This window comes from Penicillium hispanicum (genome assembly GCF_028827665.1).
Source record: "Penicillium hispanicum strain IBT 35686 chromosome Unknown utg000002l_segment0_segment0, whole genome shotgun sequence".
NCBI classification, from domain to species: domain Eukaryota; kingdom Fungi; phylum Ascomycota; class Eurotiomycetes; order Eurotiales; family Aspergillaceae; genus Penicillium; species Penicillium hispanicum.
Window position 1 is genome coordinate 629,451 of NW_026623194.1, and position 23,439 is coordinate 652,889.

Here is a 23,439-nt window from a genome sequence, read left to right on the forward strand (position 1 = left end):
CTTAAAACTCGCTGTCTCAAAAAGAAGTTGAAAATTTAGATCAAAAGCTGGTCGTCTTGACCAGGACATGGGCGCTGGCGCCCGACTATGTACTAAAATGAAAATTATGCAACGTGATTAAATTCCACCGCCATGCTCGAATATTGTCTGCAATTGCTCAGACCCGCATGCCAAAGCCTCACTTTCCCTCCGTTTGAATAGACTTATCAACACCTACCAGAAGGAGCTCTTCCCCGTGTCCAGCACGAAGGTAGGTCTTAGCCAGTATCCTCCCAGCGACGCCGATCAGTCCAGGAGATGTTTCAAGTCCAATTTAGGACACCTGCTCTCGGACTGGCCCGATCCACTGCGATCGTGAAAGTACATCAATCGATAGTGTCGAAGCGCAGCCGGGGCCGCCCGCTCACTTTGGCTCATTTCCCGCAGCACCTCGAGGCTGGCACCATGCTCGCGCTCGATATAAGTCTTGGAAGTCTGCAGCATCTCCCGCGTATCCCACAAGATCTCCCTGGTGTGCTGACAAGTCCGCTGCATCAAGTCCAGAGCCTCCAATCGAACCGGCAGCTCCCGGCACGCGAGCACCACGAAATACAGCTGCGGCACATAGCCCAGTTCAAACAGCATGTCCGGCGACTTGGAGAGCGGCGATGCTTGCGCGCCGCTCGCACGCGCGCGCACATCGTTGTTGCGGCCGAGCTCGAGGATGCGCCGGAAATCCTCCCCGTATGCCCGGTACGCGGTCGGGTGCTGGAGGCAGCAGTCCGTCCACATGCGTGCCACCAGCCAGCGCATCTCGATGAGGTCGACCAGGTACTCCTCGCGGGCGTTCCGGGGGCTTCGCTTCGCGCGGCAGGCGGCGAATTCGATCGCGAAGGTGATCAAAGAGGCCCTGCAAAGCCGCTGGCGTTCCAGGATGAAATGGGGCCATTTTTTGATATTGGGGGACTTCCCGCGGTTCTGAGAGTCGATGTACTCGTCGCGGAACCGCGCTAGTTTCGTCGTGTTGTAGGCGATTATGTCGATGGTTTCGTGGACTTGCTCGTAGGATTCAAATGACGCGGCCGGCAGAGGCGTCGCTTCGTCGGCGACCAGCGGGAGTTCCCAGGTATAGTGGGCTGTAAAGAAAGGAACCAGACTCAGTCGTCGGTATAGCCTGGCCAGCTGGATATTGGGCGTGGGCGAGGCGTTCAAGATGTTAATCCCGTGCGTCATATGCCGGATGGCTGCTTCGACGTCATTCCGGACAAACTCGACGCAGGTGAGCATGATCGAGGTGACGAGGATGGCGTCGGTTTGGTCAGGGCCAAGGGCTCGCAGTTCCTTTGCGGCCTTGTTGGAATGAAAAGTCGGGTAGAATTGATCGTAGGGCAGATGGGCCTGCAGGTTGGTCTCTCTGAACTGCTCGTACAAGGAAGTCAGGGAGATGGCCGTGTGCGTGGCGGTCGGTTGCAGGGCGCCCAAATGCGAGACGATCTCCGTCCAGGAGCTTCGGGCCATGGGCATCGAGTTAACCGGGCTGGTATTCGGTTTCCATGCGTTGATAACGGTCAGATCAAGGTGATCGACGCTGTCCTTCGTTGGTGGACGAGGCAAGCTTGGACTGGACTGGGAGCGGTCCGCGTAGCCCGCACAGATGCGACCGCTAGAGATGCATCGCATGCATCGTGGATGAAGCTCATCGCATTTGATCTTCCGTGCTCTATCTCCGTCGTCAGGGCCCGTCCATATCAGTGTCCAGGTCTTCGACTCACCGGCAAGTCAGACATCCTGTGCGGACCCGCTGCAGGCCCTTGGAATCGGGCGACGGCGACGGCGACGGCTTCGTGATTCGACCTGGGACCTTCTTCTCTGTCATAGTGGACTGGTCACAATCGTTGACTAGTTATCACACATCTCTCGCCACGAGCAGGAGACTCAGTCAAGTTTATGGTATGGGCAGGAATGTCTGGAGCCCGGCGTATCGCGCAGCCTCGTGGGGTCCGAGATTCAAGCCTTGCGGCTGAAGAACAATTCTCTCCTCTCCGCCACTCAAAAGGCGACTAAGACCAGCGCCGATGGGTAAGGATCGACCATCCACACATATCCAAGTATATGGCGAATGTACGCGGCAAGTCGGAGCCATTATCCCAATTGCATCGGGTCGCAGTACGCCTTGTGAGATGCAAAAAGTTGGCGAGTCGCCGCTCGTTCCGAGCGGGTCCTTCAGTCTCCAGGAGGCGGCGACCTTTCGAGACGCCTCAACTCACGCTTCTCCCCCAATGGACAATGTGTTCGGTTATTGCGTACTCGGCTGGGCGATATGCGGGACATAGGGCGGATCCTCGAAATAAAGATTGAGCAGAAAAGAAGGCGTGGTTTTGGCTCACGCTAACAAAGGTCTCACCAGAAACAAGAATCAAGCCGGGCAGAATGTTCCAACTCGAGTCAAGAACCCGCTTAATAACAATGATCGTCCCAGTTAAATGCCGTGCCAAGGATCCAATATGTAATGAGTCTAAATCGGCGAGTCAGGGAGTATCCAGTTGCGTCGTCTCATGTCGGACTCGCCGATACCACGACTTGGTTATGTACTCGAGAACTTGGAGGCGATTTGGGCCTTGACAAGTACACTGGCCATCAAATATCTACCTGGTCTCATAGATCACTCGATCAAGTACGACGTCCTGGATACTTCCTTTCCATTTATTGGCTAGGAATTCTCCGTAGCAGCGGCCGATGGGTGTTACGACTCAGTGCCCGGGCGCACTTAGCCAACAGGCCAAAAGACCAAATATGCTAGAACTCTATGTTCTAGCATGCCCGGGACCGATATAAGTAGCGCGCATCGTTAGGCTTAGGTGAACCACGCCTAAGTCCTAAAAATGGGATAACGCGTCCTCGATCTGACTGAATGATCTCCAGCCAGCTATCTGTCTGGAAGTTTACTCTACAATACACGGTGCTCAGTGGAAAGAAACTAACTGAACAGTGAGAATTACAAATACAACTATGCTACGTGTATGAACACCCGGACAACTGCCGAGACTGGCTTGGCTGTTCTAGCAGCTTCGTAGATATACCTATCTATAGATTAGACTCAGGAGGCGGATCCTTCGATACGAGGCGCTTCCGAGCTCGAGGCGAGGAGTCTCTTATTTGAAATCATTTTCCATATCGAATGGTTTCAGGAGACGATCGGATCCGAATCTCGGATCCGGATTTTTCGGTCATTTGGGGCTGAATTTTCCCTGAAGCCAGTCGATGTGGGTTACCCATTCCTCCATGGACCAGGCCGGAGCCTAGAAGCTCGTGGAGCAATGCTCTACGCCCTGCTTCACGACCGCATGCCGGATTATTGACCTGGTACACAGGGGCTGCAGAGCGACAAGTGCTTACTCTACATGGCATACTTGGCATACTATGCATGGTCGCTCGCGGCAGTGACCAATAGGAAGAAAACGTGAGAATTGGAAGCCCTGCGGCCTATCATTCCCGCTGCAAAGACAGAAAAGAAATAGCTCTACCACGGCGCCTTTTATTGAAAGATTCCGAACGAGAGGCCTCGCCGGGCCTCGAGGGACAACGGAAGAACGCCTGCGCCACGGAGACAAAACAGAAAGAAAAGAGATGAAGACAAAAAAGGAAAAAGATCACGCCAGTCATCAAATCGTGGGATCCGCTCGCCATCGCAAGTCCATGTCGCTTTTGCTCAAATCAATGAATATCGCTGAAGCAAAGAAGGCAGAGGTAGATGAGGGAGAACGCAGAAAAGCATGCATCTAGGGAGATCCGGCAAGTCCCATATCGGAGTCGCTGGCCAGTGCGGATGTCGCTTCCCATTCGTCTTGGGAGGCAATGTCGGATTCTGAGATTGTCGTGTTAGAGCAAGTCGGTTGGTCCTGGAAGCGAGACCGTACCTGAGACGAGATCATTGGGGACGTCCACTGTGATTTGTTCCAGGAAAAGGAGAGCACCTGTGTGCAGATACGTGAGTTACCAAACATACTGAGGATCGGGGAATGGGAAAATCCAGGACATACCATTGGCCTCCTGAACAGTTTGCTGATCCTCTTCGCTTTCATCAAAATAGTTCTCCAGACAATGGGTGACGACCGAGGTAATCGGGTAGACCAGTCTGGACTCGACGTTTTGCACCTGGCCGTTGAAGAAAGATCGCTGGATCCGGTCGATGCACGACTGCGTCAAGTTCCGACAGATATCGACACACCTCGATCGCATCTCTTCGGAGATATCCTCGCTATCGTCGACCAAGATCAACTTCTTGAGAACTTCAAGTGTTCCTTGGCGGACGATCTTTTCCGTGTCAATTAGCAGAGTAGGTGCAAAATCAGGGATAGTCTCCTGCACCATCGCCGTGAACCAGTCGGATCGCAACTTCAAGCGCTCATTCTCAGCAGTGCACAGTTCGGTGAAAAACGATAGGTGGTCAAGACCCGCACTGTTGTTGATCGACTCTACGCCTTTGGCGACGTAGCGGATCATGTCCGCAATCGAACTCTCCTCGTGACATTGGGTGCAGAACTTGAACGATGCCTGGAGGAAGGGAATAGAGACTTCTGCTGGGGAGAATCGTAGACCAATCTGGAGTGTTTTAATGATGTCCTTTAGGGCACCTGCTTGAGGTTCTGCGTCAACGAAGCAAGCGAAGATCTTTCGGCTGGCTGGATGGCGGCCAAACTTCTCGTGCTGAAGTATTTTCATCAAAACAGTGATCCCGCCTTCCTCTTCCAGAGGCCAGATGAAATTGCTTTCGGTCACACTGAGGGGATACTTTCCACTCGAGGACAAGGGTCGGGCCTTGTTGTCTGGAACAGGCGCGAGCGTCAGATCGACGTTTTTGAAAAAGATTTCACACAGGTCCATCATTTTCTTGTAGTTGAACTCGCGGCCCTTGTCCAACAATCTGCAGTAGTTCGGATAAAGGCCCCTTAGATTCTTCCTGTCTTCCGGATCGAGCCAAATGATTTCGAGGCACTTGATGAACATTTCGTTCTCAAGCAAAACGCCAACAACATCAACATCTGTCTCGGCAAGTCTGACCAGGAAGTCGAAATAGTCCTCCCAGGCACGAGGGGCGCTTTGTAGTGAAGGCCACAAGTCCTCCAGCATATCCACGATGCGGTCGAGGGTGGGCTCATACCGATATTGCCAAAGATGTCGCTCGTTTTTGTCGAGATTCGGATCGTTCAGGACGGTCTGAATCTTCTTCACTGACCCCACAACGAGGTAGATCATCTTCTGCCGAATCTCTTGCGCTGTGGTCCGGAGGAGGAGGTTGCGGACGGAAGTCTGTCGATTGCAAAGCCATTTAAGCGTCTGAAGTGCGAGTTGTGGGTTCGTGGTAGTCGAGAGGTAGATCGCACCGAAGATGCCTCCCAGTCCAGTGTGATCTTTAGTTCTTGCACACAGTTGCTCGAGAGTCTCCATTCCGACATCAATGAACATTGTCTGCAGCTGTGAGCTGTGAGGAGACTCAGAAGAAACATCCTTCACACGCTCAAGCAGGCCTTGCACAAAGTCGGCGTATGAGGGATCCAGAAGACAGTAGGTTCGAATGAAGACCTCGTTTTCCATGGTAATGAAATTCGCCAACGGGGCTGGGACAGCAACGTGGACGGGACGATCCGGTTTCATGGGCTTGTAGGCTTCTTTCGACCTATCCATCATGGATACACGCTGGTAAAACAGCATGTAGGCGTTCCAGACTTTGCTCACTTTGACGCCGGCCATGGTATGTCTGTAATCACCTGAGGCGCCAAAGCATTGATCGGCAATAGTGGACGGATCAAAACGGCTGACATCCGAATCATTGAACTCAACCCACGATGGTTCGGCACCAGAAGAGGGCCGCTCACGGACATATGAGTAATAATGCCCTGACTCGGCAGTGCCAGTGTGGACCAAAACACCGACCAACTCGAAAATATCCGAATCCACAGCGGCGTGCGGGTCAGATAGATATTCCACATTGTACGGTGTCATATCAATACGATCTGGGAACTGGAATTCGTCGTTGATTTTGCTCCGCGTCATAGTGACCATATCAAAATCGAACCGTTTGAGATGGAAAATGAGATTGTCGGGGACGTCTTTCAGGCAGGCACTGCAGCAACATCAATAATTAGAGCCTTTTCGGTAATGAAGAAGCGGTAGAAGATCCAGCTTACCGCTTGACAGCATCGACATGGCGGCCACAGGCCGTGCATGAATATTTGTTGTCTGACCTAGTGTTAGTATGCAGCTTGAAATTCCAAGCATGGTCGTCTACTCACCTCCTTGCATAATCTCTCCTTCAACATATGCCTGCAGACTTTCTTCCAGACTTGCCTTGCCCTTGATATCACACTGTATGGCAGAAAATGGCTCCAGTCTTTCAGAGATATGGGAGCACTCCTTGGATTTGATTTGCTGAACCAGTTGGCCGCCGTAGAATAAGCGGAACCTTTTCTTGTCTTCCGGATCAACGACCTGAGCCTCCCACCGATCAAAAAGCAGATTGTAAAACTCGTCAACATCCATCTGGATAGTGACATCGATTGCCTCATTGTCGTACGTCCGAATGCTCTCAACGAAGTGCTGCGGATCAACACTCTTAGTCCAGGTGTTTTGCATCCACGCGAAAAGCTTCTGGGTCTCATCCAGAAGTTTCTGTGATGAATCTGGATCCACGATACGAAGCTTGAGCATGAAGTCACGAAATTCAACATTCATAAAAAGCTGTGTCATCAGCGAATTCAAGTAGCAGGTGTTCGACAGATTCTTGAGACCTGCATATCCTTCCGGTGCTCTAATCATCTTGGAGCGATCATGAGACCAATTGGGGCCGTACGTGTATTCTGTAGATGGTCAGACATCAAAGAAAATGCTTTAAGTGTAAACAGGCAGGTGCAAACCTCTAGGAACCAGGTCGTCAAGTATTTCCATGGTTTGGAAGAGGTTGGCATCATTTCTCTTGCATAGCAAGTTGATAATGCTGTACAACTTCTGTCGTGTCATGCTGTGCATGACAGGAACCTGTGGGCTCAATAGATCATCGGTCTCTGGTGAAAGGTCTGGGAAAAGATAAGTGGTAAGAATTTGCTCCGCGAGGTCACTGGGAAGCATTAGCATTGTTCAACACGTTCTTTTTCGGGCCTGCGGAAGGCTCACAAAGTGTCTAGTTCAACGCCGGCAGAATCAGCCAGGTCAAGGCACAATTCTAGCAATAGAGCGAATCCCAGAATCATCTCATCAACCGGCTCGCGGCCGACAAACTATGAAATGTCAGAATTTTCTCACGTATTATCGGAAAAAGGGACAGTGTACCTCTTCAGTCCGGCGGCGGAACATCACTTCACTCCAGTCTTTAAGATAGCGGCCAAATATGACATCTCGGGGAGATATCTCGGCAACCGAACGGAACACCCACAGAGTGACTTTGAAGAATTCCGCAGATTGAGCAGCATATTCCGAAGTCTTCGGTATGTTCTGGACGATGGCGCTCCAAATTGTAGCAAGCATATCAATTCGGGCAGGATATTCAGCCGTGGCGGTAAGTTGACGACCTTCTTTGTAGTCCTCAGCCTGTTTTGGGAATTTGGAGGGGGCGCAGATCATTTTGACTCTCTCCAAAATCTCGTTCCGGATTATCTGGTGGCTTTCTTCCAACAGTAAAGATCGAATCAAGCGATCAAATTGAATTTCCTGCTTGACCGCAGCCCAGAATTTGTAGTCACGCATGGAACCCTCCATCAAAACCGCAAAGGCGCCACAGATCACCTTGTAAAAGCGAGGCGTAGTCGAAAGAGTAGTGGAATCAAAGCGACTAGTCTCAGTGATTTCTAAGAGTCGTCTGACAACAGGGTTTGCGTCTTCGATCAGTACGGAATCATCGTCCTCGGGATGGTACGCTATATTGTGATCAGCGGATGTGACAAAGGACGCTCTTTCCAGAGACCTTACCAGCCAGAGATAACAAAAGACACTCGAGGATCATATGGAAAAAATAGATCCTGATTCGATCCTGGGTGAGAGCTCCAGAAAGCTCGCTGCCCGTCAAAGACGCTACCAGAATGGCAATGTTATGCGACACAAAGCTTTGTTTGGGTGACGCCTTCTCCGTTGTCAGGGTATGTTCTCTGTTTTCGGGATATGATCTTACCTCAACCACCTCATCGCGAAGGCAAATCAACAGGGTTTGGAATGAATAGAATGCAACGAAAGGCTTCTGAATGGGAAACAAGTCCTTCTCTGTGCATTTTTCGGATTTGACAAGTTGCACGACTCGGTTTTGGGGCGGAAACGCGACGAGAAAGTCAAACATCTCGTGAGCTAGATCATCCTTAAGAGCTAGCAGGTCATAGAGCTCGTCGAAATGCTTCAAAACCTCGTGGTCAACTGGCGTGAGGAATGGACGATTATAGTCCGGGGCTACCTCTTGCGCGTCAGGGGCCTTGCGAATAATGAGAAGACCCTGGGGGAACTTCAAATCCTTCAGCAGAACATCTGGATTTTCGAGTAATTTAACTCGCTGTCCACCTCGGATGGCGGTGAAGTTGGAGAAACCCGTAAGTTGGGTGAGCCTTTCCACCAGCTCCGCTGCCGTCGAGAGATCGCCGATTCGAAGCGAATTGACTTTCGAGCAGGAATTTCCATTGAACGACTGCCAGGAGATATCAATCGGATCGCCTTTGAGTGGTCGCTCAGGAAGGGAAGGTGGGGATCCTTGAGGGGGACTGTAGTGCGGACGTGTGCGCAGGCCATACAGAAACTGGCGGAGGAAAAGAAGGGAGCGTCTGAATTCTAACTCGTCCGGTTCCATGTCGTCATTTGAAGAATTGGTTTCCATGCGCGCATCCCCGCTGGTGACTCCACTCTCTGGGCGCTTCAATGTCGCCGCAGCCGACTTGAGCTGTTCAATGCACCGATTCACGATGGAGATGTGGGTGGCATTAACGGCAGAGCGTGGAGAATTTCGAATAATCTGATGGTCCAAATAGACATCAATGGCAAATTTCGTTGCTTCCGTTTCAATTGAACCGGGCGGGGCTGTTAGAATGAATGACCAGATGCGGTCCATTCCAGGAATTGAGATGACTTCGTTCGCCCCGGCAGGCGCTGGTGGATTGAACCTCACTCCGTAGGTCACGGATTGCTTTGCAAAGGAGAGCAGTTCCTGGGAATAGTCCTTGGGCAGCAGAGTAGGGAGATACTCATTGATACATCGCTCCAAGAATGGATTCGGTTTGGAACTGCGGCTCAGGGCATTCACCATCATACTCCAGACCGCCTTGTGTCCATCAACTCCCAAGTTTTTGGCCAGAAGAATGTCCTTCCATAAAGCATTCCCAAGTTCGGGTGTGATTGTGTCTGGTGCCATCTCAATCAAGCGGAACAGAATGGCAACCCGTGAGATAAGACCGTGTTGTGAGAAAGGATCAGCAAAATCGACGTGGTTACCATTCACGATGTGAAGCAGGTCTTTGATCACGAGGCCAGTTAAATCGAAGTCTGTTGCCAATTTCCACATCTCTTGCGTATCGTGGATGGGTACAAGAGCGTTGAGAACTTGAATACTGCCTGGTGTGAACTGGTTCATCTCCGCGAGATCCTGAATGCACTGTTCATACATCTCGGTTCGGTCTTCGTCGCTGATTCCAGATTTGATGAAAGACTCGAGGTGCTTGCTACCGAGACTCTGCAATTGCTTCTTGTGCTCGACAGAGATGTCTTCTGCCGCCGTACTCTCCCGAATGAGCCTAACACACAACCGCAGTGGAATTGTATCCACATGGTCGTTGAAGCCAATGGGCTTGTCAGATATCCGACCAAGTAGGTTGTCACAAAAGTCGATGATGCGTGGATCAAATCGATCCAGAGGAAGCTCGAGGGCCTTCTTGCAAATGTAAATCAAGGCTGGCGATGCAGTCTGGTGCATATAGAATGTCCGGACAAGCATGGCCAACACTTCGGAGACAATTCGACCATCCTGACTCTCGGTCACAGTCCTCCAGATGGTGTCTGTTTCGGCGTCTGTGTATGCGGAGGTCACGACCAGAAACCCGACAATGTTACTGCTGCGGCTAATCAACTGCGGATGCGAGTCGACACCGACAAGATAGTCGACGATCTTATTCGTCTGGATGAAATGCACCAGGTACCGGATGAAGGGCAGGGACAGGCCTCCCGGGTCTGAGGACATGTTTTGCTTCCAGAGTGTGACCAAATCCGACTGCATCGTTTCCACGCCATGCACACGAAGTTCCATTCGCCCGTCCATGAGGTGTTTCTTCAAAGACCCAAACTTCCAGGCCCAGGAAAGAACGAGGGCGCTTTCCTTCAGGCTAGTATTTCCCGGAAGCTCAATTGAGAGATCTTTGGAGAGTTGATGCACAAACTCCGGATCACGAAGGCAAAATAGATTGTAGGCACGAGGAATTTGGCGTAGGATGTGATCACTCAGCTCGCTTGAAGTCCAGGGGGACTTCTTCGTAATCCAATCTTGGTATTTTTGGTCAATTAAGCGGACCAGTTCGTAAAGAGGTTGGAGGCAGGGCGGGATGAGCGACGAGTCAGAGGTTGCATCTCCATTTGCCTGTTCCCTTCGTTCCAAGGAACCATCAACAAAGCTGTTCACGACGAGAAGGACGTAGACTAGCTGCGAAGCAAAGTGGTGGATCTTTGGAGTCAGTTCAATGATAAGAGATGCATATTCGACCAGCACGGCGATGGCATCAATTGGTGGTGAGGTCAATTTTTCACGAAGTCGGAGGAGGAGATTTGGCATCTCGGCGTCGGCAAGGCTTTCCATAGCGCGATAAAATGGAATGGACTGATACTGTACCGTCCATGCAAATGGGTACAGATAACGCTGGCACAGGCTGTCTGCTTCCTTGGGGTCTGGCTCATTGGCCAAATGCTGCATGATCATGATATCAAGGCGAATCACATGAAGGGTGATCTGCGCATAGTCTGCCAGGAATTCTTCAAGGCCGTCCCAAACCCGCAGTCCATCCTCCATCAGCAACCCCTGTCTACATCACAAGTTAGCTTAACAAGGCAGGTATCGGTCCAAGGTGAGTACGCACTGTCTGCGCAGGAGGGTCTCTACCAGAGTCGGCAGCCCCTCCCAGAACTCGCTCTCCTCCACAAAGGCCTCCGGTGTCAACCGATCGAGATTGCGCACGCACTCGTCCATCCACACTTTGACTGGGACGATAGGAGTCGGATTGTTCAAGTCACCTGTGAACCACGTTAGCACGGAGGATCATCAGATCACCTCCCACGAGGAAGGGCACCTACATCTCTCCACCAGCTGACAAAACTGGCTCAAACTGTCTCGGGGTCTCGAGAACTGACGAATCTTGGGGAAAGTGTCGGCCAGAGAAAGCATGTCCTGCACCTCGATCACGTCGTGTCCACCCTGGTCTCGCAACGCCTCCTCCAGCGGTCTCCAGTTCGAAGTATTCGGGTCTTGATCCATATCTTCGAGTTCGGCAACTTCGATCTCAGGGCTCTGGGCGGGCGAGGAAGAGATAGAGATCACGTTGGCCGGGGCCGCAGCGTGGGTGTCTTTAGAGTGCGGCTGCGCATCGGTGCCTAGTGAAGTTTGCGAGTCCGCATGTTCCGGAATCATCTCAGCGGTGGGGGATTTCACGTTGATGGTCATCTTGCTCGCCGGGCGAGCTGAATCGGGCACAACATCCATGTCAACGGCAAGCGCGGCCGGGGTCGCCAGAGGACTGTTGACCGACAACGAGTCGCTCACGCGGCTTCCGCTATCGAGACGCGGACGTTTCCGGGTCGCCTGAGGATCGGGATCTTCCATCGAGTCACCGTACAGTCGTGTAGAATCGCTCATGAGCGTGTCAGGCGGGGTGCGAGAGCTCTCTGGCGGGGGTTCTGCCATGACATTTTCCGCGCCGGAGACAACGTCGGTGAAGCGCGCGGCGATGACAGACGGGATTCAGAGGAACTATTCTCAGATATTGAGTATCTCCGGTATTCCGGAGAGGATGATGTGAAAGCGAATCGAGAGATAAAGCGCGGCTGCAACAAGGCAAAGCGGTCGACAGCTTTTTGAGCGGGAGACGCGAGATCGGTGACGTTGTGCTGTGGAGAGCAACGAATAGCGCGATCGGCACCCGCAAGACTATATGCGAGGTACATATATGTACCATCGGCGTTCTGCGAGGTGGACCGGGAATAACAGACCGCGTTTACAGGTATTTTCTACCCCCGGATTTGCTATTTAATTATGTGTTGGGTTTGAAGTTCGCGGTACGATGCCGGGCGGAGCTCGACGGGCAATCAATATAAATTTGCGGGAATCCATAGGTCTGGTTGAAGGTGCAGATCGGGTTGGCCTCACGGCCAACAGAGACTCATAGACAGGCAGTTCCTACAAACCCGAGCCGGTCATCTCCGCATCGCTCACTGTATGGACCGGTCATGCATATCACAGGTGTGACCAAAATCGAGATCCGATTGTTCTAGCCAATGTTGTACCGAACGGAAATGTAGATCTTTGTCTCCGGCAGGACGTGGATAACAGCGGCAGTCGGTACTCTGTAACCATTCAATGCGATCGGTTCAATTGAAGTCAAAGAGAAAAAGTTATATTCTGGACTGCGGTCCTGGTATATGGTGTGGTATGGACATAAAAAACGCTCATAGATAGAATGCATCATCCTCATCTGAATGATCATCACAACTTCGTTTCTGGCGCGATTCCTCCAACGGCACCGCTCATATATGGGCCACTATCCGCCGTCTCTGAACCGGCACCGGGAGCGGACTCCGCGCCAAATAAGACAAGCTCGCGCCCGCCTCTGGTGCTCCACCAGTTGACACAGCAATGTGCCCGGTCTACGTCCATCTCACCGTTGCTTAATATCTCCCAGAATCGATCAACACAGAGATGGCGCATAGTGCGATCGGGAATTGAGTTGATCAGTTGTGCGGTGAGCGGGAGCCACTCTTTTAGATCATCAACCCGGAGGAAGGAGAGGGAGTCGATAAGGGCCAGGATAAGCACGGCTTGGGCAGAGAAGAGCGGTTCGTTGCCTAGATCTGGAGATGACTTGTTCTGAGGGGTCGGGACAATTGGAGAGGTGGATGCGTTCAGGGCATGATCTCGGACCACCTCTAAGAGGATAGATGGGAGGAGTGGTTGACTGTTGGCTAATGGAGAAGGAGGCGCGGTGACTTGGATCACAGTCTTGAAAGCAAGACGGAACTGTCTGGCGGACAGGTTTTCAGGGAATACCTATATAGCATAAGAAACCGGGAGCTGCATTGATGTGTGGCCGGGTGAAACTCACAGCAAAGAGATTGTCGACGTAGAAAGGCAGGTGCTTACCAGCCAGAGCCGAGTTATGAGGAATTGCAAAAACAACCAGCACCAGACTATGAGCCGCCTCAAAGATCTCTAGCAGGAGGCTGTTGGCGCCAGCCGCGAGATACGGAAAAGCCGCAGACAAAAGCAACTCCTCGTTAGCTTCTGGTGTGAGGACCAAAGGAAAGTGCTCTGCCACGTTCAAGAAGTATAGGTCCAGACACCGCTCCACCGGGTGGGCGGGAATTTGGCCAATTTCACTGGGTTTGATGCTGCGTAGGAAATTCTCAGCCAATTCTGGGTAATGAGACAAGATATCGATAGCAGCCAGAAACACAAATGTCTGCTGCGAGGAGGGATTCTGGCCTATCCGGGACGAGACAAAGTAGAGATTGCGGAGAATATGAAGGGCTTGCATCGAGATGTAGGGTGCACCTAGAAGAAACAGTAAGTTCTGGACATAGATAGATCAGCGGCAATATCTTACTGCTGCCAGCAGCGAGAGCTGGATCGTTAATCGTTCTCCCCAGAACCGCACGAAGAACGATCACCACCGAATACAAGCAATTCCGAAGTAGCTTCCAGATCGCCGGGATGGTAGTTTGTAATGACTCAGGATCCAAAAACTCAGCTTCTTCAGCAACGTCAACCTCGGACAACTTGTTCTGACGCCATTGCACCATGAGTGTGCGGACAAAGTCCGCCAGATAGTCAACAGTCTGTGCAACCAATTTTGGATCCCACACATTCTCCGCAGCATGTGCCATCAGACGAGACAATGGCCCCAATGCAGATATCAGCGGACGTGAAGCTATGGTAGAGACGAACCCAAATGTGCCCGAGCTGGGCGTCCACCGGAATTTCTTCCCCGGTGTCTCGACAACATCCTTATCAATAGCCCCCAAGAAATAACCACCTTCAAGACCTTCTGAGGAGAAAAAAGCCGACCGTACCATGACGGGCAGTAGCCGCCCATAGTCAAGCTTGCTTCTCTCCATATCAGATAGCAGTTCAAATGTATAGTTTAGAACCATGGTGATGCAATATCCATCCACACCGGCCTCTGCATCCATTTCTTCCAGTGCGAATTGCGCTGCCGTTGCAAGAGCAGACTCGAGCTTTGTCCGGATATTCCACGGAAGGCCCTGTCGATTCTGTCCCTCAAAGCCTAGCAAGATACCACCGAGGAGCAGCATGTGCCGCCAACGCGGGGACTTGTCATCTGCCCCCTCTACAACTGCCTTGACCCACGCCTCACGTTCGATTCTCCGATTGCGTCCGTATGCCATCCGGGGTTCATCCGTCGTATCATTTTGCAAGACTCCAATGGCGGCGGTGTTGAAGACGCTCAGGATCTTGCGACATGCCTGCAGATCGACAGGATGATTCCATAGCGCGGGGGCAGAAAGAAGCTGCGATGCGAGAAGACTCAGATTCAAAGGATTCCCGAGGATAGTGAGGAAACTGGTAGCCGTGGGAAGCAGACTGCGATGGGATTGTTAGCCGGAGACAATTCGCGGGCGCGTGGACAGCACCACTCACCCAGAGGCATCTTCGAAGCTCGAAGTCGTCTGCAGCGACCGCAGCAACGCGGCCAAAGATCGTTCTGTCGCCATCAAGAGCCGACGACAATTGCACACCAAATTCCACCGGTCTACATGGCCCGGAGGGAGAGTTGCAAGCGTCAACCGCGGAGACCCCAGACTCGATGCCGAGGTCCCGGCGGAGGCAAACCGTGCAAACCCGCAGCGTCGTCACAGGCCGACGGCAACGCAGATCGGCGCGATGTCGCGCTTTCCCCCGACAACAAATGCAGACCAGCGTCATCCTGCCCGGTCGCCATGTCTCAATGAACCTCGACCTTGCTGCCACTGCACTAGCACTGCAGCACTATTTCAATGGCGAATAACCGGGTTCCGATCAACTACCAAACCCCCGAGTTCCCGTCGCTGTATGATCCGCTGCCGTCTCATCACAAGGAAGCCCACTACCTATACTACACGAAGGATATCTGGCGCTTCACACTGTACTGGACGTTGATATTCTATGCAGCTACGCATCTCACAGTTGCAGGCTGTGCGGTCTTGACGCATAGTCGCAATTGGGGCGTCATATGGCTCGTTCCATTGCTGTACAGCGTTATCGCAGGCTTAGAAGGGCTTCTAGCCGGCAGCATCGTGGGGCTTGTGTAAGTGGTCAAGACATTGAGTGAAAGTGGACTTGACAGCTGATATCATGAAAAGACTCGGTGCAGTCTATGAAGCAGGCAACTTCCGGATGTCGACCTGGCTGCCTATGATATGGAGCGGAGTCAATGTGATGGTTCTCATCTTGACCAGTTTTCCTATGCAAGGCGGTCTGTGAGCTTGAGTTGGGATTATGCGACTGGCCAGCGGGGCCTTCTGCTGGCATTTCCGGTGATTCTACAACACGTTGAAACAAGCAACAATAACAGCCATATCTATGGGACCCTTCCGGGATTTGAAACATCACGTTTTCGTTCCTATAATACAACCAGGGTTGACATGTCAAAAGAAAGCGCCGTTCCCGATGCCGCAGAGGATGTCACATGCTTATAGTCCGTTTACGCCGGTCCCGCCATCCAGTTTGGATGCACCATTATGATGCAAATTGAGCATTTTCGAACCTTACCGACGACCACCAATGTCGGGCAGACCACCCTGCAGACCGGGTAAGCCGCCCAATCCAGCCGTGAAGCCTTGGATGTTGAAATTTGGAGGAATTTGGATCCCCTGCGAAAGTAGCTGCTTTTGAAGTTGTGCCATGTCGACATTCATAGCCGGAGGAGGGGGGGCACCGGACATTCCTGGGAGCATCGGGAACCCAGGCGGTACCTGGTTTGGAATAGGTTGCGATGGTGGTTGAGAAGACATGATTGCAGCCAGGCGGCCCGGGTCCATTCCGTTCATGGTACCAGGCAAGCCAGGCGGCGGAGGCGGCGCGGCACCAATACCAGGTAGTAACCCTGCACCCTCCTGGGGAGTGCCGGCCGCCTGAATGCCAGGCAAAGAAGGTGCACCAGGTCGTCGCTGATCTACCAGACCGTCGGCTTCGTCCTGCATTTCTTGCTCCTCTTCCTCGCGCATCTGTCTGCGGCCGAAACCACGGTTCCAGGTGCCCTGAGCCTCTGCCGCCTCTTCGCCGATGTGGAATCGGTCTTTCATGTAGCTAGTCTCCCCGGGCCGCGCCCGAGACCAGAATCGAGTGAAGTTGTCCTTCGAACCAGACGCAAGAATGTGGCCCAGTGGGTGCCAGTCTAGAGACCAGATCGTCGCGGCATGGGCGTATTGAACGCGGTGTGCCGGATAGATCACCTGTGGAGGGGTGTTCGCAGGGTCCGGGCTATCATAGGGTGCCACAGTAGGCACCTGGCCACTAGGCAGGTTAGGTTCATCGAGCAAGTAGTGGTACAGTGACCCGTCTTCGGCACCAGTGGAAACCAAGTTGCTGTGGATTGGATGCCACGTCAGAGAAGAAACCGGCTTCTCGTGTCCACGTAGAATGCAGATATCGCGCATCATCCGTAAATCAAACACCCGGGCGGTCTGATCCCGCGATGAGGTAGCGAGGAGATTGTTGTTGACGCGCGAAAACCGTGTCGAAGTGACAGTGTTCTTGTGGCTGTGAAGGGTTGTCAGGCACCGCGCAGTGCGCGGGTCCCAGAACTTGACCTGGTGGTCCTTGGATCCAGAAACCAGTAAGCCCTTCGTTGGATGCCAGTCGCAGGACTTGACGTCCCAGTTATGTCCGGTAAGGATTGTGTCACAGGTTCGCGAGGTGAAGTCGAATATCTTGAGAGTTGTGTCGTCGGAGGCAGAGAGGAATTTCGTATCGCTGGGTGCCCAGGCTAGGTCTCGAACGGCGTCATGGTGTGCGTCGTCGATTGTCTCGACGTTGTTGAAGTTTGGGCGCCAGTATTTGATATCACCTCTTTGTCCACCGGATATCAGCCAGTCCTGGCTATGAGCCCATGCGAGGGACGTCACGCCTGCTTGGATTTGATCGTAGTGCGCCTAAACCGAGGGAGCCCGTTAGTGAATGTCTTGGCTATCAGCCCGAATATTTGCGTGACGCACATCCATCACTGTCTCAAAGTTGAATGCCGTGCCGTTCCAGAGCATAAACTCGCCGGTGTGACCGCCGGTCAACAGCCGCCTCCCCTCGGGAGTCCATCGCACCACAACAATCGGTTTCTTGGATTTTCCAATAGACTGATGAAGATGTCGCACAGGTATTGTGTCCGCCGGAGCGTGGGTTCGCGCGATGGGAGGGAGCATCTATTGCGTGAGAAGCGCAGTCAGTCTCTGACATGCTAGCTGCTCTGTCTGAAGCACTTACGTCCACCGTGAAGCTTGCGCTCGGTCGCTCCGTCTCCATGCGATGCTCGCCTCGGTATCGGGGTCGTCGTGTGCGCATCCACTGCACCATCGAAGAGCCATAATCGGTTACCAGTCCTGCGTGCGGATCGCGTTGTCAGTCCACCCTCCGATATTGCAAGGTCATCGCCAGGATGCAAAGCGCATTGCACGTACTTGGCCGACGGGGTCCGACAGGACCGCTGTCAAAATTCTTCGTATATCTTCCACCGAACTGAGAGTCGCCGCCCTGTTCGTCGTAGAAGGCCATTGCGACCACTCCGTTTGGGGGGCACTGTCGAAAGTGGTTGGAGAGTTCAGGATCGGGGAGTCGTACTCATGACCGAGGACGGAGTAAAGACACGAAGCAACGGCTTCTGTGAACCTGGGTGATATAGATCAGGCAGCGTATAGAGCAGCCCTTACCGTTGCCTAGGGCGAGTAGTGAAGTCACAGTAGTGAATGCGTTGGGAGTTGGAACTTGCAGGGCCGAGACGCCCTGGCCGCCCGCGGGCGCGCTGATTGGCCGCGCGGATGCTCTTGCTTGCGCTATGATGCCTTCCCCCGCCGGTTTCATGTTCGATCCCCGTTGAATTAGAGAGCAGGCTTCGCGCTCTTACTTCTAACTTTGTACTTGGTGCTTCTGACTTCCTCATGCCGGCAACCGAACCCCGAGCCATTCCGCTTGTTGGTGGTTTGTGCATAGCTTGCTGGTCCTGAAGCTCGTCACTTTCCACCCGAGGTCCGCATTGGCCCATCCTCTTCCACCACGGCAGTTCGCCCACCCAACCGTCGGTTCGTGGTTCTTGACAATGACCTCACAGACGGAGGCTGTGACCACCGCCCGCGAGGTTTCCAGCTCATCTATCTCTAATGGAGTCGCTCGTAACAAGTCCGACATTCCGACGCGGTCGACGCGGTCGACCCGGCCGCGACGCAGCAAGTATCGTCATGTAGCGGCGTATCACTCGCAACTGCGCCATTCTAGCCTCAGTCGGGACTCCACGGGAAACCCCAGTTTTCTGGGGTTCAGGAACCTGATGGTGCTGGTGCTTGGTAGGCATTGGGGCTCCCGCCCAGCGAAACGTGTGCAAATGATCGACTGATGTCTGGGAATCCAGTGGCAATGAATCTTCGACTGATCATCGAGAATTTCATGAAAGTAAGCGCAATTCTGACACTGACTCCTCGAACTCAACCAGAGTGTCTAATCAACCCCAGTACGGAGTGCTGATATGTATCAAATGTCACGACTATCGGAAACAAGACATTGTCCTCGGATCGATTCTATTCGCCCTGGTGCCGTGTCATCTGTTCGTTGCACACATTATCGAGCTGTCTGCCGCAGGTGCTGCAAAGGACGCAGTCGGACGCCAGAAGAAGACAGCCGAGGAAAAGGAACGCGACCAGCAGGTCTTCCGGTCCACCTGGCCCTATACGGCCTTTCTCCACGCCGTGAATGCCACTCTATGTCTTGCAGTGACCAGCTTCGTTGTGTACTTTTACATTCACCATCCCGGCATAGGAACTATCTGTCAACTGCACGCGATTATCGTGTGGCTGAAAAACTGCTCCTACGCATTCACGAACCGGGACCTTCGTCTTGCCTTCCTCAATCCTTCCGCGGACCCCGGGTTGCCAGAGATCTACAACGCATGCCCTTATCCGAGAAATATCACCCTCAGAAACCTATCCTATTTCTGGCTGGCGCCTACTTTGGTCTACCAGCCCGTCTATCCACGCTCTGCGTCGATCCGTTGGTCGTTCGTCGCAAAACGGTTGGCTGAATTTGCGGGCCTCTCGATGGTAATCTGGTTGCTCTCTGCCCAGTACGCGGCACCGGTCTTACGCAATTCAATTGACAAAATTGCCGTCATGGACATTGCTTCCATTTTGGAACGCGTGATGAAGCTATCCACCATCTCCCTGATCATTTGGCTTGCAGGGTTCTTTGCTCTCTTCCAAGCGCTGCTGAATGCATTGGCTGAAGTGATGCGATTCGGTGATCGCGAGTTCTACACTGACTGGTGGAACAGCTCGAGTCTGGGTGTCTACTGGCGGTCCTGGAACCGGCCTGTGTATCTATTTATGAAACGGCACGTCTTCTCACCACTTGTAGGTCGTGGCTGGAGTCCTCTGGCAGCAAGTAGCATGGTCTTTGCGTTGTCTGCCATTCTGCACGAGATGCTGGTGGGAATTCCCACCCACAATCTCATCGGTATGTGCCATCTTCTCCCCATCGCCCTTCTCCTCTAGGCGTATTAGTTCTCTAACGTTTGCAGGAGTTGCCTTCTTTGGCATGATGTTCCAACTGCCGCTGATCACACTTACTGCTCCTTTGGAGAAGATGCGCGATCCGCTAGGAAAGACAATCGGGAACTGCATCTTCTGGGTCAGCTTTTGCCTCGTCGGACAGCCACTCGGGGCGTTGCTCTACTTCTTCGCATGGCAGGCCAAGTACGGCAGTGTGAGCCGAATGGGCTCTTAATCTTGCTCTGAGACCATACCCAGCTCCTTTGTGGAAGTATCTAGGTATCTTTTGTGCGGTCCGACGAGTCAGACAAGACTGTGCGGATCTCATGAGTTTATGTCTGGTGATAATAATGATGTGTCTGACCTCGCCTTACATTTGGTGTTGATATATTGCTGTTCATTTCAATCCTGTGAACTTCCGCGGTACTCGTACTGCTCTGGCTATTGCTTTTGGTAGTGCACGGTACACATAATCCCACCGATCCTGGTCTCCAGGCTGTGTATGTTTGGCTGTCGTCCTGACTGGCGCTGTACAAGCATTGCACCTGGACATCCCTAGTTGAACCCCAAATGATAAATTTCACCAGCGCAATGCATGATGGAACCTAGATTTGCCGTACCCAAATCATTACTAGTTTCAACACGGAAAGCGTTGGGTATTCCAGGTCTTCGCGGCTGTCTATCGAGGCATTGTAATTTCTCGGGAAGTACAAATCAGCCCTTGTAACACAGCGCGTCTGACTTGTACTCAGTATGTCCGTTCCACGCGGGGTAGTTTATTTCATTCGTAGATCTTAATTCTTTCTATACTAGTGTTTAACTTTAGATACCGATTAATTCATGAAGGTCAAGCAATTACAATGAATGTATAATCCCGCTGTTGTTGTTATATATGCTGCTATGCAGGAGCTGCTAGCCGCAGCCTTGGCCCGCCCTTGTACTGTACGTACACAGTTTCCACCGAGGAAAACAGGCCAAAGTCATGTAGACACATTATTATTTCTGCTGGATTATTCTTACCTCGCCAACAGGTCTTCTATCCTATCGACGAAGGTATCTGGTTCTTAACAAATACGCCCTCTTCAAATTCATACAAAGGATAGCTGTTCCAAAGCGAGATCGTGCATGAGTGATTGGTTGGATCCTCCCTGCGTTAGTCTTTCTTAGCATTCCCTGTGTCGATCAAGGATGGTGGATCGAATTGTATGGTAGAGCGTCGAACCGCGCTCGGTATCGGATGGCGCTCGGCATCGGATGGAAAGGTTGTCCGGCCGGGGCGTTAGCCTCCGCCAGTACGTCCGCGACCTTGAGCTCCGAGCCCCCAGGTATAAAAGTCGCCGCGAAGCACTCTCACAGAAGCATCAGAGTCATACAAGATGGTCGCAATTACAGTCCCCAACAACTACGGGTAAGTGAGGATGTCTGAAAGCCCTCCCTGCTATCCCGGACCATGTCCCACTCACGCCTCCCAGCGCCGCCATTGCGGTCGCCCTCGGCGCTATCCCCGTGCTGGGCTTTATCCACGGTAGCATCACCACATCGGTGCGCAAAACCGCCAATGTGCCCTACCCGCATTCCTATGCGACCATTGAACAGTGCAAGCAGAACGTATGTCCTTTCCTCGGCCACGACCCCCGTCTCAATTGCCCTCCCGCAGCAAACACTAATGACCGTGCTACAGCCCAGTGCCGAGCAGTTCAACTGCGCCCAGCGCGCCCACTCCAACTTCCTCGAGAACGCACCACAGACCATGCTCTTCACCCTGGTGGCTGGCCTAAAGTACCCCGAGCTTGCGGCGGGCATTGGCTCCCTGTGGGTTGCATTCCGCAGCCTGTACCTGTACGGGTATGTGTACTCGGGCAAACCCCAGGGCAAGGGACGCTTTCTGGGTTCGATGTTCTGGCTGGCCCAGGGCGCGCTGTGGGGTCTGACCGTGTTCGGTGTTGCGCGGGATCTGATTTCGTCCTAAGTGAGGGAGAGAGGAAAACTGGCATGATTGGGGAAGATCGGAAAATATGTATTTTTAGTGCTCGACAGACACAAATCGAAAGGCGAATGGTTACTTCTCAGCCACAGCGTAGCTTCTCGATATGTGGCTGCTGCTCCACTGTGGCGCGGCCAGAAAAGTTCCGGTGATCGCATGGAAGCATCCCAAGTTGCGACACGCCAGTCTCCCGCGATCAGCTCGAATTGGGTTGCTCGGGGCTATTTCGCTGAATCGAAGTTATATATTTTGTGAAACGGCCCTAGGGACTCTGATTTCGATCTCTTAGGCCCCTACGTCCTTCATCTTTCTTCCCCCGCCAACCCCACCATCCAGCATGTCGTCCAAGTCGCAATTGACGTATGGCGCTCGCGCCAGCAGCCACCCCAATCCGCTGGCTCGGAAGCTCTTCCAGGTGGCTGAGGCCAAAAAGAGCAACGTCACGGTGTCCGCGGACGTGACAACCACCAAGGAATTGCTTGAATTGGCCGACCGTGAGTGACACTGTCTGATCCAGAAAGCGCAACACTCGAACTCATACACCCGTCCATGTCTCCAGGTCTCGGTCCTTACATCGCCGTGATCAAGACCCACGTCGATATCCTGCCCGATTTTGGCCCCGAGACTATCAATGGCCTGAAGGCGCTGGCCGAGAAGCACAACTTCCTCATCTTCGAGGACCGCAAGTTCATCGACATCGGCAACACAGTCCAGAAACAATACCACGGCGGCACACTGAAGATCTCCGAGTGGGCCCACATCATCAACTGCAGCGTCCTGCCCGGCGAGGGCATTGTCGAGGCCTTGGCCCAGACCGCCCAGGCGCCCGACTTCCCCTACGGCTCGGATCGCGGGCTGCTCATCCTGGCTGAGATGACCTCCAAGGGCTCCCTGGCCACGGGCGCCTATACATCTGCATCGGTGGACTACGCGCGCAAGTACCAGAGCTTCGTGCTAGGCTTTGTCTCGACGCGGTCGTTGACAGAGGTGGCGTCGTCAGTCAGTGCGGCCGACAACGAGGACTTTGTCGTCTTCACCACGGGCGTCAACCTGTCCTCCAAGGGTGACAAACTTGGCCAGCAGTACCAGACTCCGCAGTCAGCCATTGGCCGCGGGGCGGACTTTATCATTGCTGGGCGCGGCATCTACGCCGCTTCGGACCCCGTTGAGGCCGCAAAGGCGTACCAGCAGCAAGGCTGGGAGGCGTATCTGGCTCGAGTGGGCCGTGCCAGCCAATAGAGATGTACAGTGGATTTGCAACAAAAGTACGTATAAGCACGAGCGATCATGTTATGTTTGACTATATGAGATCATTCCAATCTGTCGGACAGTTCAGATCAGTTCCGCGAGGTTTGAGTTTCATGAAACTATGCAATTATCAACGGTTATCGCTCGTGGCGAGCACTAGGTTGCCGAGATATGCACGTCAGGACTCACCTGCCTACAGTAGAAGGTGCATCAGGAGATAGAGATCCAATCGAAACTCCATGTCATGGCCGATAGCAGCCATC

The 23,439-nt window shown here is 52.9% G+C and overlaps 8 protein-coding genes across 8 annotated transcripts; 4 read left to right on the top strand and 4 right to left on the bottom strand.

Moving 5' to 3' along the window:
* Positions 1-285: 285 nt before the first annotated feature.
* Positions 286-1,855, bottom strand: N7459_002002 (Zn(II)2Cys6 transcription factor domain-containing protein; the record flags this gene model as incomplete). Its single annotated transcript, XM_056941187.1, has 2 exons — positions 286-1,699; positions 1,752-1,855. The coding sequence occupies 2 exons, from the start codon at positions 1,853-1,855 to the stop codon at positions 286-288; spliced, it is 1,518 nt and encodes a 505-aa protein (XP_056803042.1).
* Positions 1,856-3,758: 1,903 nt separating this feature from the next.
* N7459_002003 (uncharacterized protein) lies at positions 3,759-11,839 on the bottom strand (the record flags this gene model as incomplete). Its single annotated transcript, XM_056941188.1, has 11 exons — positions 3,759-3,844; positions 3,897-3,953; positions 4,020-6,103; positions 6,168-6,219; positions 6,273-6,836; positions 6,894-7,093; positions 7,150-7,253; positions 7,306-7,889; positions 7,942-11,012; positions 11,067-11,220; positions 11,281-11,839. The coding sequence occupies 11 exons, from the start codon at positions 11,837-11,839 to the stop codon at positions 3,759-3,761; spliced, it is 7,515 nt and encodes a 2,504-aa protein (XP_056803043.1).
* An 846-nt stretch (positions 11,840-12,685) lies between these two features.
* On the bottom strand, positions 12,686-14,931 carry pex8 (putative peroxisomal membrane protein Pex17; the record flags this gene model as incomplete). The annotated part of the gene is made up of 4 exons (XM_056941189.1): positions 12,686-13,246; positions 13,302-13,750; positions 13,803-14,800; positions 14,858-14,931. 4 exons carry the CDS (start codon positions 14,929-14,931, stop codon positions 12,686-12,688), a joined length of 2,082 nt encoding a protein of 693 aa, XP_056803044.1.
* Positions 14,932-15,213: 282 nt separating this feature from the next.
* N7459_002005 (uncharacterized protein) lies at positions 15,214-15,679 on the top strand (the record flags this gene model as incomplete). Its single annotated transcript, XM_056941190.1, has 2 exons — positions 15,214-15,503; positions 15,559-15,679. 2 exons carry the CDS (start codon positions 15,214-15,216, stop codon positions 15,677-15,679), a joined length of 411 nt encoding a protein of 136 aa, XP_056803045.1.
* Positions 15,680-15,963: 284 nt separating this feature from the next.
* N7459_002006 (WD40 repeat domain-containing protein) lies at positions 15,964-17,962 on the bottom strand (the record flags this gene model as incomplete). The annotated part of the gene is made up of 4 exons (XM_056941191.1): positions 15,964-17,349; positions 17,413-17,613; positions 17,675-17,790; positions 17,869-17,962. The coding sequence occupies 4 exons, from the start codon at positions 17,960-17,962 to the stop codon at positions 15,964-15,966; spliced, it is 1,797 nt and encodes a 598-aa protein (XP_056803046.1).
* A 541-nt stretch (positions 17,963-18,503) lies between these two features.
* On the top strand, positions 18,504-20,179 carry N7459_002007 (putative diacylglycerol O-acyltransferase (DgaT); the record flags this gene model as incomplete). The annotated part of the gene is made up of 4 exons (XM_056941192.1): positions 18,504-18,747; positions 18,813-18,853; positions 18,913-19,909; positions 19,974-20,179. The coding sequence occupies 4 exons, from the start codon at positions 18,504-18,506 to the stop codon at positions 20,177-20,179; spliced, it is 1,488 nt and encodes a 495-aa protein (XP_056803047.1).
* Positions 20,180-21,320: 1,141 nt separating this feature from the next.
* Positions 21,321-21,913, top strand: N7459_002008 (MAPEG family protein; the record flags this gene model as incomplete). The annotated part of the gene is made up of 3 exons (XM_056941193.1): positions 21,321-21,352; positions 21,417-21,552; positions 21,626-21,913. The coding sequence occupies 3 exons, from the start codon at positions 21,321-21,323 to the stop codon at positions 21,911-21,913; spliced, it is 456 nt and encodes a 151-aa protein (XP_056803048.1).
* A 352-nt stretch (positions 21,914-22,265) lies between these two features.
* On the top strand, positions 22,266-23,167 carry pyrG (orotidine-5'-phosphate decarboxylase pyrG; the record flags this gene model as incomplete). The annotated part of the gene is made up of 2 exons (XM_056941194.1): positions 22,266-22,422; positions 22,488-23,167. 2 exons carry the CDS (start codon positions 22,266-22,268, stop codon positions 23,165-23,167), a joined length of 837 nt encoding a protein of 278 aa, XP_056803049.1.
* Between the last annotated feature and the right edge of the window lie 272 nt (positions 23,168-23,439).